The 20,154-nt window shown below is 41.0% G+C and overlaps 1 protein-coding gene across 4 annotated transcripts in view; it reads left to right on the plus strand.

Annotated features, from left to right (window-relative positions):
- The window catches only part of cdh24b (cadherin 24, type 2b), a 228,829-nt gene that overhangs the window by 132,654 nt on the left and 76,021 nt on the right, over nt 1–20,154 (plus strand). For all 4 annotated transcript variants that reach the window (XM_017310022.1, XM_008432992.2, XM_017310023.1 and 1 more), the window contains 2 exons: nt 826–945; nt 9,797–9,964. In XM_017310022.1, the coding sequence (XP_017165511.1) occupies nt 826–945; nt 9,797–9,964 (288 nt within the window). The remainder of the gene's footprint in view (nt 1–825; nt 946–9,796; nt 9,965–20,154) is intronic.

The following is a 20,154-nucleotide window of genomic DNA, read 5'->3' on the forward strand; positions in this document are numbered from 1 at the left end:
CAGATCTGATGGTCAAAGAGGATAAATATGGACAAACCAACTGCGAATTGGTTCAGGAGCGAGGGATCATGTAGTTCCAATTCCACTTTCCACACATTTAACCAGTAGAAAAACACTCCTGATTGTTTCCGCTGTGACTCTCTCTGGGTATTGATCACAAATAAACCAGCAGCTGCCACCGTCCTCCTTCCACCTCGACTCGAATTTTCCCTGAAAAACACTCATTCTGGTCGCCCCTCCGTTTTTCTTCTACACACACCTACACAAATGTGCAACAAATGGGCTTCGGTTACTGTCATTCATATATTCATATATTCTTATTTTTGCTTATAATTTAAAAAAAAAAAAAGAAGAAAAAATAAATAAGAAGAAGATATCTTGCCAAATTGACACTCCCTGATCCATGGAAAAGAAGATTTAAGGAGGGGAACGAGAGGGAGGCCTGTTGAAGAGACAGACGGTCTGATTGAGAGAGGGAGCAAGAGGGAATTGGAGACGGAGATGAAGAGAAATGAAGTGAGACAGAGAGAATGGAGGGAGTGAGGGGGGAGAGGAGGTAGGTGACTGGCAGGAGCGAGGAGGGCGACGACGGGGATGTGTGTGGCGGGGCAAATGAACTATTTGTCACACTGGTGTTGGAAAGAGATTGAAAAACGGAGCGGGGAGAAGACCGGAGGTTGTCCTCACGCGAAGCTTCGCACGCTCCTAAAGTGCAGTTTGTAGTTTGGGTCTCTTGATTCTTATCCTCCTCCTTCACTTATTTATCTTTTTCCTTCCCCCCCCCTCTCCTCTGTCCCTCCTCGCCTCGCCTGTCCTCCCCTGCAGGCACGTCCATAATCCAGGTGACAGCGACAGATGCTGATGACCCGACGTACGGGAACAGCGCCAAGCTCGTGTACACACTGGTGCAGGGCCAGCAGTACTTCTCCGTCGATCCCCAGACAGGTGAGCGCGCACACACACACGCACACGCGCACACACACACACACACGCACACACACACACACACACACACACATACGTGTACACGCACACAGGTGGTGCAGAGAAAAGCTGAAAGGATGGACAGATGTCGGAAAGCAAACACCCCTCCACGCTCTGCGGAAAATCAAACATGCCCAAGTTGCTGAGGAGCAAACAAGTGAATTCAGTCTTGACTGATGATCAGAGCACAGATGCAGCTCTGAGGATATATCTGTGTGGATAGATGGGGCCTGGAGGACCCGCGCGCACGTGAACGCTGTTTTGTGTGTGTGTGTGGAAGCGTTCAAACACGGTTGGGTTTCTTTCTTATACTTTGTGTCTAATGCGTTTCCCGCCCCTGCGTTCCGCCGTTCCCCCGTCACACTCGCTCATCCGTCTTCCCTACTTGTCGTCTCCCTCCTGCGCTCGTTCAAACACACGGAGGGAACGTTAGGTGGTGAAATCTCGCCCCTTTTTCACAGCTGTGTTGCGCGTGCTATTCCCTCCATCTCTGCTTGAGAGTAGCAGAGCAAATTGCAACAAAATGCATGCAGACGCCAACAAATCCAGCAGATTTTTTTTTTTTGCACAAGGATGCAGCTCTTTAATGGCAAACGTGACAAGAGAGAACGAGGGGAATAAAGGGATTGAGTAAAGTGTCTTTACTTTTTTCATGATTGAGCACAATTTTAAAAAATGGCATGCGTTGTAACAGTTTAAGTGCAATCTATTGTCATTTTGTCAAATAGCAATATTTGGCGTAATAGAATTTTTTTTTTTCAAATATAACAATCAGTTGAATCAGTTTATAGACTTATGCGATCAGTATTCAGATCATGAAGAGCATTTCTTTCTAGACTACATGGAAACTGGAAGGTTGTGAATTTCCCCTCATGCAACCACAAAGATCCAGATGCAGTTCCATTTAAAATGTTTGGATCCTACCCAATCAACAACTTTATGCTCTTGTAAATCTTGCAGACATTTTGAGAAAAGTTAAATATGTCTACATTTTACACGGCAGCGTTTCTGTCATTGTTAGATTCGTAGATGTTTAGCCTCTCTGTCACCTGCATTTTAGCAGAAACAACATTTTTAGGGTTTTATATCTTAAATGTTAAGGCTCTGAAGTAACAAGTATTATTAAAGCTCACACCATAAGCTGTTCACATCAGTCGATGTTGATAATTATTGATTAGTTTTTTGTTGTGAACATATGAAATGCTGACCAGCTGGTGGCGTTTCATCCACAGTTTTCACTCCCAGTTTTCAAGGTTCGGTGGAGAAACCTGAAACTGCTGCTGTGCAACTTACTCAACAGGTTGTTGCTAGGTAACCAAAACATGAGTGAGTCAGTCAGTGCCACTCACCTTGCTCAGCTGGGGCCTTTCCTCTGCCTATATCCCCCAGAATTCTGTGTGGTTCTGCATCCGAGTTCAGTAAAATTCTTGAAACTTCTGCATCTGTTAATATTGATCACACGTCTATCGCGATATTGATTTATTGTCCAGGCCTAAGGTAGTAGCTGTGAAATTGACTCTCAGAAGCAGCACAACTTTCCCCGTTTTCCTGTTTTCCAGTCCTGTTTAAATCTATTACACTATGGCTTGATAAATTATTGTCTTTTTTTTGTAAAGCCAGCATCACATCTAGTGCTTTTTTGTAACCCCAGGTTTCAGCAGATGCTATTTATATTAGCAAACTGCATCAGAGCAGAGACACTAATTGCACTGTAGATGCATTTTAAGAGATTTCATCGGCATTTGAGCTCAGGTTTCCTCATATTTAGCCCCTGCAGGTATATTAATAAAAGCCACGACACCTCCACCCTAAACACACACTCTCTCCTTTTGCTACTACTTCTGTGAAATGCCTAAATGTTTTAATGAAGTGCCTAAACTCTACAGAACCAAAAAGAAAACAGCTACAGTCTAATGTTATTCCTGCATGATGAGGCACAAGAAAAGTGACATGTTTATGACAGACTTCAGGAACGATTTGTGTAATGTAATGCAGAGCGGATTGCAAAAGAGACAAAGGATCTGTCTGCCGTGTCACCTAAGGGCACGCGTGTCACCTAAGGGCAAGAAGTTTTATGGTTCTGTGCCGGGTGCGTTCGTTCTCTATTTATTTATCTTTGTTTGCTTTTGAGCTCGATATCTCCCAAGTGGAGTCGTAGCTCAGGCGTCTCCAAGACGAAGTTTAGCCCGGCGCTTCAGATGCCGCTTTGACAGACAGACAGCGCGCATGGAAGCACTCAGGATTTAGTTCACAGTGAAATACATCTGATGTTTATTTCTTTATCTTTTTATTGTCTATTTGTAATGTGTGTTTTAGTTTAGCCTCTTGGATCGCAGGTGGGCAGTTTTTTCTTTGTTTTGTTTAGCAACATGTTTTAATTGATTGCCTTGACATATGGGAGTTGCGGCTCTTTTTGAAATGCTAATGCAGAGTTTAAGCCCAAAGCCACACAGCGCGCGTTAGCCGTGACCGTGTGTCGCCGGGCGCATTCCGGATTATTCCAAACACGTCTGCCGTCTTCCTCCCCGTTTTTAGCTGCCGTTTTCATCCCCCCGCCGTCTCTATGCGGTTCTGCTTTCAGATCATGAACTTGGACGCTTTCCTGTTTGTTCACATATCCGTTTGTTGGCATTCAGCAAGGAACCCGCGTTGAATGTGACTTACCTGGAGCGGCCGGGTCACACGAGCAGCGAGAAGCCATGTGCAAAACGTGCGGCAGAATGAGGTCATTTGCGGAGAGGAGGTGATCGATGTCGAACGATGCGTCTTTGGCGAGCAACACGATGAGGATCTGCTCTCTGTCAGCATGTCAAGCTTTTGTCATGGACTGATTTTTTTTTTTTTTCTTCCATATGAACTTTTTTTTCTTATATCTGCTTTGAGAGGCAGGAAAATGTTTGCATAAACATTTTTCTGCATCTGAGCAAATGTCGTTCATTTTGGTTTTTTAATGGATCATTTGAGCTCTTCTGTTTTCAGGGTGAAATGGTTAGTTTCACAAATATGAATTTATTGTAGATTTTCTCTAATCCACCCAGATTAAATGTACACGCACTTCTTCTTTTCTAACTTTGACATTGTCACCTTGATCGCCATTCCTTTAGTCGCAGTCAGAATGATTCTGGCTCAATATTTGATCAGAATTGGTAGTTTGGACAGGTATTTCAAATAATTGGTGTACACAATTTTTTATTTTTTTTATAAGTGTGAGTCAGGGCTTTAGAAAGGCCAGTTTTAAGACCTTGGTTTGTCAATTCAAAATCCACTTTTTCTCTGTGTTTTGGATCACTGATGGAGAACCAAAAAATTGCACACTGGGAAGAGCGGCACTTCTTCAACACATTTCTACTCAAGTAAGCAAATGCTAAAAATGTGAATAAGACCTTGGCTGGGCTTTCCAGCTACAAAGGTCATGAACTCTGAACCCATGATAGCTGAAGAAGTGTCGTCAATGTGAGCCAAAACATGTTTGAAAAACAAGAGAGGACGTCCAGCCGTCTCCACTGTACCGCTGGACACACCAACGTCCCTGAGAAGCTACCTGCTGAAAACAATAACTCCTTGCTCAGACACCGCTAAGTTCATTTTCGCAGATAGACGTCAAACGCCACCTGAGTGTGTCCTTTACATCCTTATTTTCCCTCAAATGAACACTTAAGACGGGTTGAAAATTGGAGACAAGTCAATGTTTTAGTGCTTAAAACGAGATAACATTCAGCCTCTGTAATGGTCTTTCCAAACCCCCAGGGGCTGAACCCTGTTGAAGATTGGTAGCCTGCACTTAAAAAACCCAAGTGTTGCCAGGAGACCGATCCACTCAAGAAAATGGGTGAAATATTCAGCCAGTATTATGCCAGAAGCTTTTTGATCGCTACAAAGAGTTTACACTCCAGAGGAGGGGCCTGTTTTACTACGTGGATTAAAGAAAATCCATTCTCTCTTTTTTTTTTTTTTTAGAATAGGCTAATTCTAATTTTTGTTTTACAATCAGCTCACCCTGGAAACTCATTAACAAACCACTGAAAGGCCAGAACGTCTGGCGCTTGAATCTAAGCTTTTCACCGGAAGCGTGTTTGTGTCCGTGTGTCCGAACTCGTGTTCCTGCGAGCCGCCGTCAACAAGACATCAAGACATGAAGTCTTATATCGTTGCTGTCAAATTGAAACAGAGGGTCTCCAAAATGTCAGGAAAGCTGTCAGCGTGTCAGGAAGAAGTGCCTCCAGCACTGATGACGGTGCTTTTTCTGACACGGTGCCAAAGGTTTCAGAAGAGCATCATCAAAAAAAAAAAAATACCCAAAGGGAATCCCTAAGTGGAACTTTATCCATCAAACAGGATAAAAGCAGTCTAATTACCGTGGAAGTACTTTATGACTCTATTACCTTTTGTAATGATCAGATAACAACGAAGGAACGCTGACGGTTTTACGGCTCGGCTCAGCGGCCGGTTGTGATTGCATGAATTAAGTGCCCAAACAAAATSACTGTCCTGCTCTCTCCGAGTCTTAACTGCGTTATCTGGTAGTGGTACCTCTCTCTAATGAGGTACTTACACACAGGGGTTTTATTAGCTGTAACTAATGGATTCGGTTATGAACACTTTYGCGAAGCTGCTGACTTACGTTTGGGCTCATGACAACTTTTATATCCACACACAACAGACATGAATGTGCTTTTAACGGTTTCTTTAAGCTGCTAATTGTTTTGGAGTGGAGGTTATTTATATTTCTTTTACAACAGAGAGTTAAACATTAGAATTGGGTTTTAATTCCTTCTATATCTTCTCCCTCTTCTAATCTCAAAACTGAATTTTGACAGGCTTTAATACTGATACGGTAAAATATGGTAGTTTCCTGGCCAAAACGGGAGAGTTGACACATCCGAACATTAAGCCAGTCTCCAATTATGTTGGCGTTATGCGCGTCGATGCAGGCGGYTATGAATTTCAGTCCAGCTTGAAGATGGTGCAGCCAGCGACGCTGGTGTTTCCGCCATTTTGAACCTCGGTGGTTCCTGATCGATTTCTCTCCATTCCAACAGAACCGTGAAGGTCAGGTCATTAAAATTGGGTTTTCCGACACGACAACGACGCAAAGCACACATCAAAACAGATTTTGGGAGAGCTAAATTAAGCTTCCTGATGAGTTTCCCCAAAGTCTTGACCTTAACCCTATTTAAAATTTATGGACTAATGCTTCAAAGCCGTTTCCATCCCATGAAACCAATTATTTTAAAGCGATCTCATTCTTCCAAGAAAAAGTGCTCAGACATCCAGTTGGAAAAACACTGAAGTAATGATCTGTGTCCCTTCATGACAACTGACACTTCCTGACTGTTGTCATGGAGTGTCATTCAGTAAATAATGACACTTCTAATGCAAAGTTGCCCTAAAAGTTGCACTAAAAGTCCATTAAAAGTGCCAACTTTGCATGATTTTGTAAATTATGATAATTTAATGCAAAGTTGGCATTTTTAATGAACTTTCAATGCAACTTTTAGAGCAACTTTGCATTAAAAGTCATTATTTACCGAATAACACTTCATGACAACTGTCATAAACATTCAGAAATACTTCTTTATGTTCATGACAGATGTTATGTCATGTTTTTGACAGTGTCATGTCAGTCTTATGCACACCCCTTCAAATAAAGTGTTACTGAAGAGTTAAAAAAAAAAAAAAAATCTCAAATCAATATAATTTATATTCCCATGGCGATGAGAACTGSAATCCAGACTGGAATATGAAGCCGAAACTAGAGATAGATGTAAAAATAATTACAAGCAAACAAATAGCGACGTATCTAATAATTTTACAACATGTCAAATCAGCAGAGCAGTTCATAACGTTCCTAAAATAACAAGCTGCACAGCATCTGGACTCGACGCCTTTAGAAAACATTATTGGCATTTGTAGCTGGAGGCTACTCGGCGTGACAATCAAACAAACGCACAACATTTTATTAATGAGTTACTAACACGTGTAAACGGAGCCTTAATGAAGTCTTAAACAAAGGGGCCATGACACTCTCGGCTCATAATGGGCCGTCAAATGTGCCGTTATAAATGTTAATAAGTCATTAATAAAAGGTCGAGCTGTCTGTTAGAGTTTTCTCTCCAACGTTTCATGCGCGGCGCGGCTCAAACCAGCTGCGTTTGCGTGCTCCAAGATGAGAATGTGTAAGTAGCTTACAGGAGCCCCGGTCGCCACTGCGTTGCTTTAATCCATCAGGCCTGATCACAACATCTGGTAATGGTAATTTTAACGGCACGCCGCTGATCCACGGAAAAAAGTAAATGAGTGATTTTTAATCATTAGCGTGGTAATTAGCCCGGGATTCTGTCTGACAAAGTGATAAAGTTGTGGCACAGAAAGGTGTAAAAACACTTCCAGTATGTTTACAACATATTCAGTATGAAGCGATGCAAATGAGGTCGAGTGAAGTCTCACTATAGATGAAGGATTTGTCTTGGATGGGAAATATATTTCCATTTTAGAGCCATGGAACCCTTTCATATTGAAATTATGAATCACAAAAAAAAAAAAGTTTTTCACAGTAGGCGTACTATTTTAAAATCACTTTTTGATAACAACAACTAAAAAGCATTTGTAGTTGCGTCTTTCTCATGAAATGGGAGCGAAGATCAGAATGAAACTGGCTCGTTTACATTTGCAATATTTGACAGAGTCTGCTTTTTCTCAGACTTCTTCATTCAGCATTCGTCTAAACCAGTGGTCCCCAAACTACGGCCCGCGGGCCGGATCCGGCCCGCCTCCACATTTGGTCCGGCCCCCTGAACAATACCAGAGAGCATTCAGATTTTTTTTCATATACCATATTTTCTCGACTATAAGCCGCTTATATGTGGATTTTTCTTCAACCACCAGGGGGCTATTTAGCAGGAAGTGAATCATTGGAAGTCAAAATTGAAAATAAAAGAAGAAAGCGCCCATTAAAACGGAATTAGGTTTTAATAGGGAATTGAAATTTGAGAATGTTGTTTATCAGTTAAATAGCACTGAGGGGGGAAAATAAGATTTTTCTTCTTTTTTTTAAACAATACTGGGATCATTATGAGAATTTGAGGTATAGATATTAGGATCCAGTAGATGGCAGTAGTGCAACAATAATGGATGCAAGCTGCTGTTGAAATGTAAAGAAGAAGAAGCAGCAGCAGAAGAAGAAGGAGCCCATTTTCATTTAGCACATGCTAGTAGCAGACACAAAGAATCTGCACTTTTACTGTTACAGTTCGGAAACTACCGTAATCAGTTCAGTTAAATCTAATCTTAGCAACTTTTTCTTTTTCAACCGTAACAAATGTGATATTCAATTGACCTGTTATGAATCAAATTTTGGGTGTCCGCCCCCCTCTGCTGCTGCTGCATCGTTGTGGAAAACCTGGAGCGGCAGGGATATCTGCGGCTTATATGTGTATGTTTACTGGTTTAAAAAAAAACAAAAAACTTTGGGGTTGTGGCTTATAGTCCGGTGCGGCTCATAGTTTGGAAAATACAGACTATAATCCTTCCTGGATTTTTTCTGTGAAGAACCCAGAGAGGGTTATTTGGTTATTATTTATTTCATTAATAGTGTTATTATTTATTTCCTGACTTTTGTTCTGTGAAGAACCCAGAGAATGTTATTTGGTTGTGCTTTCTGGAAAACAATACATTTTTACATTTAGGCACTCCTACAATTGTCACACTTTTTCTGTTACAAACTGACTCCGGCCCCCAGCAGAGAAGGGAAAAGTTATGTGGCCCTCACAGGAAAAAGTTGGGGGACTCCTGGACTAAACTATCTGAAAGAACATGAGGCTCGGGAYGGGGAAATACTGAGGCGCAGTGCTGCCTGACATTTGCAAAATGGTCAGTCCAGAAGCGCCATTCGTTTCCATTGGTGCCGATTGGCTGAACCCCCAACAGTCTATTTAAGAAAGACTGCAAATATTTTCTTCTGTGGTTCTGCATGGTTTCCACTGTGTACATTAATGCATATTATGGTGTTTGAACCCCCGAAAGAAGATATTTTAGCAAATATTTTTAGGGAGGATCTTRGTTATTCATGGGTTGTAGCTATTTGCTAGCCAGTGTTTTGCCTTATTCATGGGGCTCCACTGTATATGGACTGTTTTCTTCATGCAAGAGTAAAAAGGAAATGTTTAATGGCTATGCGGCACAATTTTGGTAAAATGATGAAACATGCGTCTATGAATAAATCGTCAACGCAAGAGACATGAGAAAGTATAGATGGCTCAAGGAAGACCACGAAGGGTTTTGCTTAGACAGTTTCTTTTTTTCCTCTGTGTCTGAGCCGAATGAAGGAGAGTGTCAGGAATGTGATTCTATGTTCGTATTTTAACTTCCCTTACATGATGTGACTCTTCAGGGCCAAGTATGTTGTCTCAAAACTCACTGTAGACAATAGAGGTTGAATAAAGTAACAGCTTTAAGATAGTTTTAACAGTTTTTGTCATCTTTGGCAACTTTTATATGTTGTCTACTGCTATGTGCTCATTTTTTTCTGTATTTTTAAWTTTTTTACTTCTTGACCTGAACACATTTATAAAGGAACATTTGTAAAAAGAAACAAAAAAAAAATCACCAGTCTGTGCCCTTTAAAAAAAAACAAAAAAAAACAAACAATTTTAAACCAAAAGGTAATCACTTATAAATGTTKAACAGAGAATAAAAAGCTTTTAGTCTTTCAGGTATAAGTCTTGACCTTTTACTGTTTTGTTTTTCCAACTTGTTATAAAAATTTATCTTGAACCTGATTTTTTAATTTTTTTTAATTTTTATTTTTTTACAGGGATTTTACGCACAGCGGTCCCTGATATGGACAGGGAGACCCAGGACCAGTACCTCGTGGTCCTCCAGGCCAAAGACATGGGGGGCCACCTGGGCGGATTATCCGGGACCACCACCGTCACTGTGAAGCTCACGGACGTCAATGACAACCCTCCCCGTTTCACCCAGAGTGAGTAACTCGCTGCGCCTCGYGCGCTTTCCAGAAACRGCCAGACAGACAGAGCAGCTTGGACATATGGGAACGCCCGGCCTGCTGGACGCGCGCTCCCAGCAGGGGGTGGGGGRYGGGGGKGTGCATATGGGCAGTAATTGTTGTACCTCCTCCAATTCGCCAACTCTCATGCATTCTGTTTGTGCGCTACGTGGGAATAATTCATCACGGTCCACAGAACCGAACTAGTTGGGCCWGCGTCTCATTAGAACAAACGGAGCCGAGCCCAGCTGTCAGTCACCCAGTGAACTTGCGGAAGCGGCTTACTTTGTTATGCCCCTGCTAACTCTGTTGTTCCTGTTATCAGAAAATTCAAGGAGAAAACAAACACGGAGGGCTGTTTTCTCTGTGCAGTAGGAGATGGAGGAGGTTTTCTTCTTTTTCTTTTTTTTTTCCAGAACCTTTCTGACCCACAGGTCTTGTCAGGATTTTCACAGCTGCAGCCCGGCAGAGGAAACTCCTGCAGGGCAGGAAAGCATCTCATCAAACATTCAAGCATAGATTTAACTCGCCTCTGCTATCATAGATCAGCTACTATTTCCATCTGCAGCTGGTCTGTCAGATTGCATCACATTTTCTGACAGAGCCTTGACATGCGCTGGCCTAATTGCTTTTCTATTAACGGTGCTATCGTGTGATTTCTTCTACGTCGCAATCCAATTATTAAAAAGAAAGAAAGTGGGAAGAAAAAGAAATCAATGCTCTCTTCTTCTTTTCACGTGTTGAACAGGCAGATCGTTGATTAAACCTTATCCCTAAAAGACGCTCTGTAGAGCAGACTGATTGGGAAGTAAATTGCCTAAAAGTTGCGCCTTAATGTTCAAAATCATGATCTGAGTGGCTTTAAATTTTTCATTAAGGTGTTTTTTTTTTAAATATACACTGGCTAAGCATGTCATGTTGGCGTGCTCAGATTTGAAGACAAGTTCCAGGAAGAAGAATTAAAGCTAACGCAAACCGACAATGACAATCATGATAAAGTACCCTGGGGTTAAAGTTTCCTTAAAGGAAGACGGTTCCTGATGAGGGCCTTGGCAGGGTTCGTTCTGCGTGTGTGTGTGTGTGTGTGTGGTTGTGCGTGTGTACGGCTTTCTACAGACTTGTGTGCAAAACCTCGCCTACGCATTTGCACTCCTGTTGTTGTGTTTGTTTGTTTTTTAGCCTGCTGCATCCAAGACTTGGATTTATCAGCCTGTTCCTTTGCATTGTTTGAAGATAAAATATATAAGGAAATAAAACACATACACAATTATTTTTATATATGTTGATATTTTAGAGGAAGATATAAATAGGCAAAAGCAAAGGAAACTAAAAAGTTACAAATCCAAGGGAGTGTCTTTGGACTGCTTTTGGATTCTTGGGACTTGACAAAAACTCTAAACAGGTACAGATCATTCACCATTTACATATCTGATGTATTGTTGTGAGTAAGAGTTTTAGGGCCTCAGCGCTGTCAGTCATCATCATGTACTTGCTGCTAAATGTGCAAATGGTGGAGAAACAACTTACTGTTACAAGAGAACCATTTATTTGCCGTTACCGGTGGCTATGCTAACTAGCCTAGCATTCACAACAGGCTGTGCAGAGCTGCAGCGTAGGACAGAGCAAGGGGGGAGTTGAGTAGCGCCACTTGGAGGGTGATTGACAGCGCTAAGACTCACTTCCTGGTTTTAATTGGTCCAGTTAACACTGGGAAAAGGCAAAGGAGCTCAGATTTTTTTTCCCACAAATTATCTCTCATTTCACACTGTCACAACATAGTGACAGTTTTAACAAATATGTAAAAAAAATAAATAAATACAAAATGTAATCCAATATAATCATTAAGATACAGCTGTAGGTGTTAAATCCATTCAGAGCTGTTAGTGACAATATATTTTTAACTTTAGCTTTCCATTGTGTTTCTCGTAGCTCGAGGCTGCATTCATATTTGCTATTCCTTTATTCCTTTATTCCATTTATTAGCATCTTTATTAGAGCAGTCATGCACGCATTGCCATGAAAGAGGAAGTAGCAGCCTTGGGCTTGTAAATCAAATATCCTCGATTATTTGATCATCAGCTCAGGATTTAGACGTTCAGAATGAACTGTTGCTGAGAAATCAATCTGGGGTCATAAAGCCATTTCCAAACAATTTGAAGTCTATCATTCTGCAGTGACAAAGATTATTGGCAAGGGGGAAACGTTTAAGACAGATGGCAATCTTCCCAAGAGTGGACATCCTCGCAAATTCACCCTAAGGTCAGCCAGGCAGTGCTGCAAAAAATGCCTTGGGTCTTAGTCAGCATTTGATCTGGGCTTTCTTTGCAGCTGCAGGATCTGGGTTCTTTGCAGTAGAGGCGGGCTGGATCTATCGATAATATCGATACCAAGTCAGTATCGGATTTATGCTTCCATGATGAGATCGGTGCTTTAAATTCGGATTCTCTCATGAAACTTTCTCTTTTTCTTGAGTGTACTTTCTCAGCTGCACCATAAATACACTTGTGCTTTGATTTGGTCACAAATGATCTGGTTATTGCACTTTATTTTGAAAACGATTCACACAATTTTTTTTTTTAAATCATGTAAATATTTTATTCAAGTATTACATGGGTAGGTAACACCTATGAGCTTCATCTAAATTCTGACCTAGATTTTAATAGAATAATTTAAAAGAAAAGCCACAAAAAAGTTTGATGAAATACTTAAGGTAATAAATGACAAGTAATAAAACTCGATTTTTGCTTAGTAAATCATGACAGCATTTTATCTATTCTGTACGTCGACGTCACATTTTGGTAAAGCCGAATCTTTCTGGTTCGATACATTCAACTCAATATCTGAAGAGGGCGTTCGCTGCACAAACACAGAATACTACCAGGTATTTCTTGGTCTAGTCTCTAGTGCAAGTAGCACAGCAATTGAAATAAGACAAAAAAACTTATGTGTAACTTTTTAGTGCAATATAGGAACTTGCATAGAGTCAATAATCCCTTCATTTTGGTTACATGGGCAGATTATTTAATTTACAACATCGGAAAAAATCTTTTTACAATCCGCAAAAGGAACAAGATCACCATCATCAGCATTAAGGAATTATTACTTAAACAGGTTTCTATATTTTGCTGAAAAGTTGCTTGCAAGTTAGTTTAATCTTATTTAAACTAACTTTAAATAAGATTAACTAACTGGTTTCTACAGTAAGATATTTACTGTAGAAACCAGACTAAAAATACCCGGTTAGATTTTGAGTTTTTGCAGAGATTCTTTCCGCTGTCACCACTGCAGGTGGAAAAGTGTTTCTGCTTATTTTATTAATTTAAGACGTGTGATTCCATCCTTTCAAAGACGCACAAATGAAAAGATACGCATTCTATTGTTAGCATGTTTTTAATATTAACCTTTAGTCCACGAGAAAGTAGGAGGAAATAAAAATATTACGTTTCATTCCGCATCTTACGATGCAACATGTGTACATAGCACATGTCGCGCTCACGGCGCTCGCGCTCTTGTTTTAATAATCCGCGCTGCTCTTGCTGTGTGGAAACTCTGCCACATTAAGATTTCATACAGGATACGACTCACAGTCCAGCTACCTGCCAGGTACAGCGGGAGACAAACACTCACCGTTGCCATGAAGACCGCAGGTACAGGCAGGAACAGAACTCTCAGGAGCCGGACCGGCTTATGATAAAGGTTTGTTGTCCAACGCAGCGCTGGCTTCAATGCCAAAAATTGAACTAATGATGTCCTGGGGCGGCGGCTTTGTTGGTCGACTTGATTCTCCATCAAATATGGCGTTTTGGACTGAGCTGCTTCGAGGACCCAGAGGGCTTTCTTCGACGAGAAATAAAAACAAACTTATTTTGTTCTGTCTGAGTGACGGTGGCTCCTCTAAAGCCTCCCGGTCCCCCAGATTCTCCACACCGTTTCCTCAGTTGCTCAGCAAACGCACACCTCATTGAATCTCTGTGCCCGGATTTTATTTTTTGTGTGTGTTTGTGTGCGAGTGTGTTAACGTCCCACGTGTTCCCGTGTTGTTCTGCGTGCGGATCGGGCGTTGCCTCGCACTCTGCGCCCAATCCGCGGCGGGGTGGCCATCAAAGCCGGCCACCCCGCCGCTTCACTCGATTTCGCCGGCGGGCTTTTAAAAAGATGCCCTGAAATCCGGCCCCTGTTGTCTCCCAAGGTCAGCGCTGCTTATTCCGCGTGGCATTTAGCAGAAAGAGAGGATTACATCATACTGTGCAAAACAGGTATTGGCTGCACAGCAGGGGGGAGGAAAGGAAAAGGAAACCGTCCTCTCCTGCTTATTTGCTCTTCACCCTAGAATTTTATTTTTCTTCTCTGTTCAAGATATGATTTTAGGTACTAAGTGAATTTGTTGTGTGCACAGTTTTAAACGTTGTTAGGGGATTTCTCTAAGCCCGGAGGAAGAAGCGTAGCAAAGAAAAAATAGGCTACCATGCAGATTGCGGCTGATTTTTTTTATTTTTTATTTTTTTTGAATGAATGTTGGATATTTCCAGGTGCTTCGTTGGCAAACATGACAATTTAAACACACACTCCTTTGGGGATCTTTTTTTTTTTAAATGGCATAAAGGAGCCGCTGTTGTATCTGAACAGCCTGTTCAGGTTGTTCAGATACCAGCAGCAATTTCTGCCAGTATCATTGCTTCAGTTTCTTTCTCTTGCTGCAGTTCTCTGCACAAGAAATATCCTTACCCAGATCTAAAACTTTAAAAGAAATAATAAAATGAAACCTTTAAGTTTAGTTGTTATTCTCAAGATACAACTTCACAAAAATGCAGTGCAATGAACTTCTTTCTCCCAATCTACCAATCTGAAGCATAATTAGACAATGGCTGAGGCCAACCTGTTACAGTTACACTCTGAAAAGTGTGGCATGCTTATGTTTTCAGCATTTAAAACATGTTTGTACTGCGTCAAACAGTACAAACATGTTTTAAATGTTTGTACTTATTTTTTGTGTGCGTTTGTGTGAGTGTGTCCCCCAGATTCATAAAGCATAAAGAGTCAAAACGTGCTTCACCTTTTTTATTGTAGTTTCTTGCTTGAGTACTTCAGTGTTGTAATAATGAGACAGTAGTGTTATTTATATGAAACGTATTTTATTTTGTGTGCCACAAATTCTAAATGAGATATTGACCTGAACTTTGACTGGGCCATTTTAAATACCTGAAATCTTTGATTTTCACTTTTTTTTCACCTGAAACCTCCTCTTCCTCCAACCACAGATTTGCATATCAAGGTTTTCTTGTCTGGACTTGAATTTGTGCGCAGCTGTATTTGTGCAAATTCGCACACGACCAGGAAAACAAGAAACCTTCTCTGTTTTATCTATTTTATGATTTACTGCAGCATCGGTTGTGTACAAAATACGTCTACTTTCCCATTGGCATTTCCCAAATTTCGTCTTGATACCGTTTTGACTTTCAGACACTTATCTACCAGAGATGGTTATTTCCTTACACGCCTAATACTTCCCAACATGACCTTCAGCTGCACAGTTCTCTCTTTTTTTCTTTTTTCAGGACTCAATTCACACTTTCCCAAGATGCATTAAAATCTCACAACCCTCTAGGGAAATTGCCGTGTTGCAGCGAAAGTACGTTGTGAAGCCCGTTGAACCGTCCTTGGCTTTGTTTTTTGTTTTTGTGTGTGACTCTTACTAGGGAAAATCACATCAGATGTGTTTCTTTTTTATGACGTTGCTAAGAGCAAAGAGCTTGAAGATCCCCTTATAAATGGGTGGTTCTGTGCTAAGCTGTTTGTTTTTATAAATTGCTGCACAAACCAATTCAGTACCTGATTTTAGATAAATTTGCACATGAATGATTTATAGGTTAAGTGCCGTAGCAAGCAAACGACAGCAAAAATAATAACCGAGAGAATGAATTTAAGCTGTAAAAAGAACCGAGAGAGCTTGAAGAAAATATTTTGCAAAAGACCCAGAGTCAGATTATGAGAAGTCCTTTCTTCTGGAAGCAAGCTATTAAGAAATGAGGGCTGAATAAATAGTTTTGCACAATTCTATGTTTACACACTTAAACAATATAATCCTCCTTCATCCTACGTATGAAAAGCCAATATATGGTGTAAGATGTCTCTGTGTGACTGGTGTGTGTCCAGTTTTATAGACTGACAAATAATCCCAGACGAAGGTCTCAAATTTTTCAGCGATCTTATCGTTTGGTTTTCCCTCAAGTGTTACTTTGGATGTAGTTCTTGGCCATGGAAGAAGTGATTTATTTTGTGAAGAAAAGTCTGTTTCCATTTCGGAGATTTTTCAACCACTCACCATATGTTCTTACTCTGACTCTAAATCACAGCACAGATCTTCCACCAGAACAAGAATCCGTGTCGGAGGAGAAGTGATTAAAATGGGAGAATATTCAAGGAAGACGTTACTGGTAACTTATTTACGCAACCTCCTATTCTCACAAAGACTTAAGATACAATTTGCAATGAAGAAAATTGTATCTTAAGTCCCACACTGGGGACTTAAGATACAATTTTAAGTCCCCATGGAGCTTTTTGTGAAGCTGTAAGTTATTCTTGGTGTTTCAGCTAAAGTAGTGGAAGTCGGGCAGATGCTGTTGTTCCGATACGCGTTGCGGTAATTTTTTTTTTTACACCAGATAATATTTGTGGGTCTGTAATATGTGGTGTGTCTCATTAGCTGTCTTATAATGTGACCTGCCACCCGGGTCAGCTTGACCTTATAAGCACCAACACTTCACAAAACGTTTGTTTTAGTTGCACCCAGAACAGATTTCTATTGATCATTTGTCCATTCAGTTTATGGCGCCTGCAGTCGGAGTAACGAGAAATGGCCGTAAAAACCAAACAAACTGAAGCTTCAATCTGATTGGCAGCTTCCAACGCACAACTGATTTAAATGTCAATTTAACATTTTTTTAAAGTAATCTGTACTGCACTTGATTATTCTTTGATGTACAGATACATTTATGAAACTTTTTTTGTGAAATAAAGGGATGATTAAACTTCAAAAATATTGCTGAAATGTAGATATTTGCTGTCTTTTTACACGTCACTCTCTATAATTCTCGACATCTTCCTTTCTATATTTCTAGATCTCCCGTTTGTACGCTCACTAGAAGTAACATGAATGAGATAATTATACAGATAATTATTAAATGCAAGATAAGTTGCATAGTAAAAGCCCTCTGTGTGTTGGTAGAATAGGCTTCAGAAGAAGACAGACGTCCATTCATACTAGAACCTCCACTGTGATTGTGTGAGACTTTTATTTTGAAGTTGAACCTGGACAAGAGGACTGAAAAATGTAACACGATGCAAGAGTTTTATATCACTGCACATTGATAATAATTGCTAGGTAACCAAAGAGTGAGTGAGTTAGTTGAAAAAGCCTTTCCTGTTTAACCTCTAGACTAGCTAAATGGCTAGCTTAGCTAACTAGTTGAGTTAGCTCAAGCTGAACTAGCTTAGTTTAGGTAGTTTACTTAGCTAGCTGAGAGGTTAAACTTAGGAGTTTAACCTCTCAGCTAGCTAACTTAGGAGGTTAAACTCCTAAGTTTAACCTCTCAGTTGAGCTCAGATTCAATGAGGTGTGTGTTTGCCTACATCCCCCAGAATGCTGTGCTGAACTAGCTTAGTTAGTTCAGCTAGCTTACTAGCCAGGTAACTGGCAGGGTAAACAGCTAAGGCTTTTGCCTACATCCCCCAGAATGCTGTGCGATTCTGGATCAAAGTTCAGTGAAATTCTTAAATTATATCATCTGTATTATCTATTGACATCGATCACATGTATATGTATCACATGTATGTTAAAGTTTGTATACTTTAACAAGCTGGATTAAACTCAGCTGGAGCTGGATTTTGGACCGACTGTTTTTATTATCAAGTTTATTTCATTTGTGAAAACACAAAAAGAATGACTTGCTATTTGCTCATTTGGTTTCATGGCTACCTTTTAAAAAAATATGAAAATGGCAACAAATGGACTAGTTAAACACACGGACAGGACGGTTCTAATCTGCTTACAAACTCTTTGAATCACAGTTTTTGATTTGTGAAACCTTTATTTATAAAAACCTTACAGTTGAGTTTGGGTTTTTTTTTATCATGAAACATCTTTGCTTAGCCACTGCACATTGATAATAATTGCTAGGTAACCAAAGAGTGAGTGAGTTAGTTGAAAAAGCCTTACCTGTTTAACCTCTAGACTAGCTAAATGTGCACATCACTGCACATTGATCACTGCACACTTCAGGGCTTCTCGCTTTTTATCTTGCGAGAACCCTTGAAGTACAAGCACTGTTGAAAAATTAAATAACTACAAAAACACAAGTACTCCCACCTCCAGAGTTTTTCATCAAACCATCAAGGGCAAAACTTGCTTTTAACGAAACAAATCACAACCACTTTATTCTTTCTAACTTGAAATGCCACCATGTGTCATGAAGTGCCAGAAACCCTGGAGATCAGTCCACCTGCTCTACCCTATCCAATAAATCTGCAGGCTCCCAAAGGGCAAAACTTTGATTCAGTGACTGGTGATGCTCGCTGCAGCCTTTTTTCCACACACACACGCACGCATGCACACACACAAAAACTCCCAGATGTTCCCAGAGACTCATAACTTGTGCTTGAAAAACTTTCTGTGTGAAAGAACCGTTTGAAAAGCCACAACTCTGCTCGGTGACAAGTCCGCAGACAGAAGCGCAGGTGCCGCTTGGCGTTTTTATTTTTTTTTTATGTGGCTCCCAAACAACCTTGGTTCGCCAGCGGTGTCACATAAAACACTGAGGGAGCCATCACTCCCAGCACCGGTTTGATGGAAGGAATGATAGATGGGCTGACAGATGACTACATAGGTAGCGCCGATAAGATCAGTGTCATTTTATGCACCGGGGAAATGAGACACGGCGTGAGGGAGCGACCGAGAGAGTAGCTCAGAGTGGGCTTCATCATAAATATTACTAATTCATTCCCCTGGAGAGAGACAGAGAGGTTGTAACGGAGAGAGTGTGAATGGGATGAGAAATTCATCGAGGAGGAGGAGAACGAGGAAGGCGCATCAACGCATGTTTATGTTTGAGTAGGAACATTCTTTTTTCTAAAAGAGAGAAAGATGGAGTCGCAATAAAAATGGACGTGATGAAGTTGTTAAGGAAGTAAGACAATGAGGGAGTGGGAGAGGAATGGCTCCGGGGATGTAAGGGAAGCCACGGAGAGACAGGGAGACAAACGAGTGGAGGGAGTGAATGAAACGGATGAAGTAGAGAGGGAATGAAGAAAGAATTATGTCTTTAAGCAGGAATGAGACGTAAAGCAAAAAAAAAACAAAAGCAAAAGACAATACAGCGGGATGAGAGGAAGAGCCGGCAGTGTACACGAAGAATGACATAACCTCGGTTTTTGCCCTGCGTCCGTGGAAGTCCGCCCTGTGATCTCTGTTACCTGTGCTAAGGAACAGCGTCGCACAGGCACGCACAGCTTCGCGCAATCAGTCAGAGGTGAGGAGACGGGAGCGCGCTCAGTCTAGTCGTCTTCACACTCGGTGAATCCCGGTGTCCCTCGTCGCAGCCTCTCCCATCTGTTCCTGTTTAAAACACCCGCAGTGCTACAATCACTTTTACTCAGCCTGGCAGAAATTGGCTGTGCTGACAAATCCCTCGTTAGGCCATTCGCTTTCACAGTCCCACAAACTAGTGTAGTCATCGTCAAGTCCAACCGAAAGCAATCGGCGGTTATACTTTTTTTATATATATAATACTGGGCCTTAGAAATTGTCTGGTTATCAAAAGTTAAGATTTCCAAATAAACAAAAACATTCCCTCATACAGTTGTGATGGTATTAAATCCTTTGGATTATTATTAAAGAAAAAAGTGACTGTGCTTAATGGAGCATAGACTAATCCAGAGCTGCCCCTCCCCAACCTGTTGCCTTGTACTTCTGCTCAACTGGCCGAGCTGATCTTACTACATTTTTTTAATAGGTACATTTGTGGGCGCACATATGTGCAAAACGCACAACTTTGAACCTGAGATTGTACGTTTGATATCCATCCATCCATCCATCCATCCATCCATCCATCCATCCATCCATCCATCCATCCATCCATCCATCCATCCATCCATCCATCCATCCATCCATC

This window comes from Poecilia reticulata, linkage group LG17, assembly GCF_000633615.1.
Source record: "Poecilia reticulata strain Guanapo linkage group LG17, Guppy_female_1.0+MT, whole genome shotgun sequence".
NCBI classification, from domain to species: Eukaryota; Metazoa; Chordata; class Actinopteri; order Cyprinodontiformes; family Poeciliidae; genus Poecilia; species Poecilia reticulata.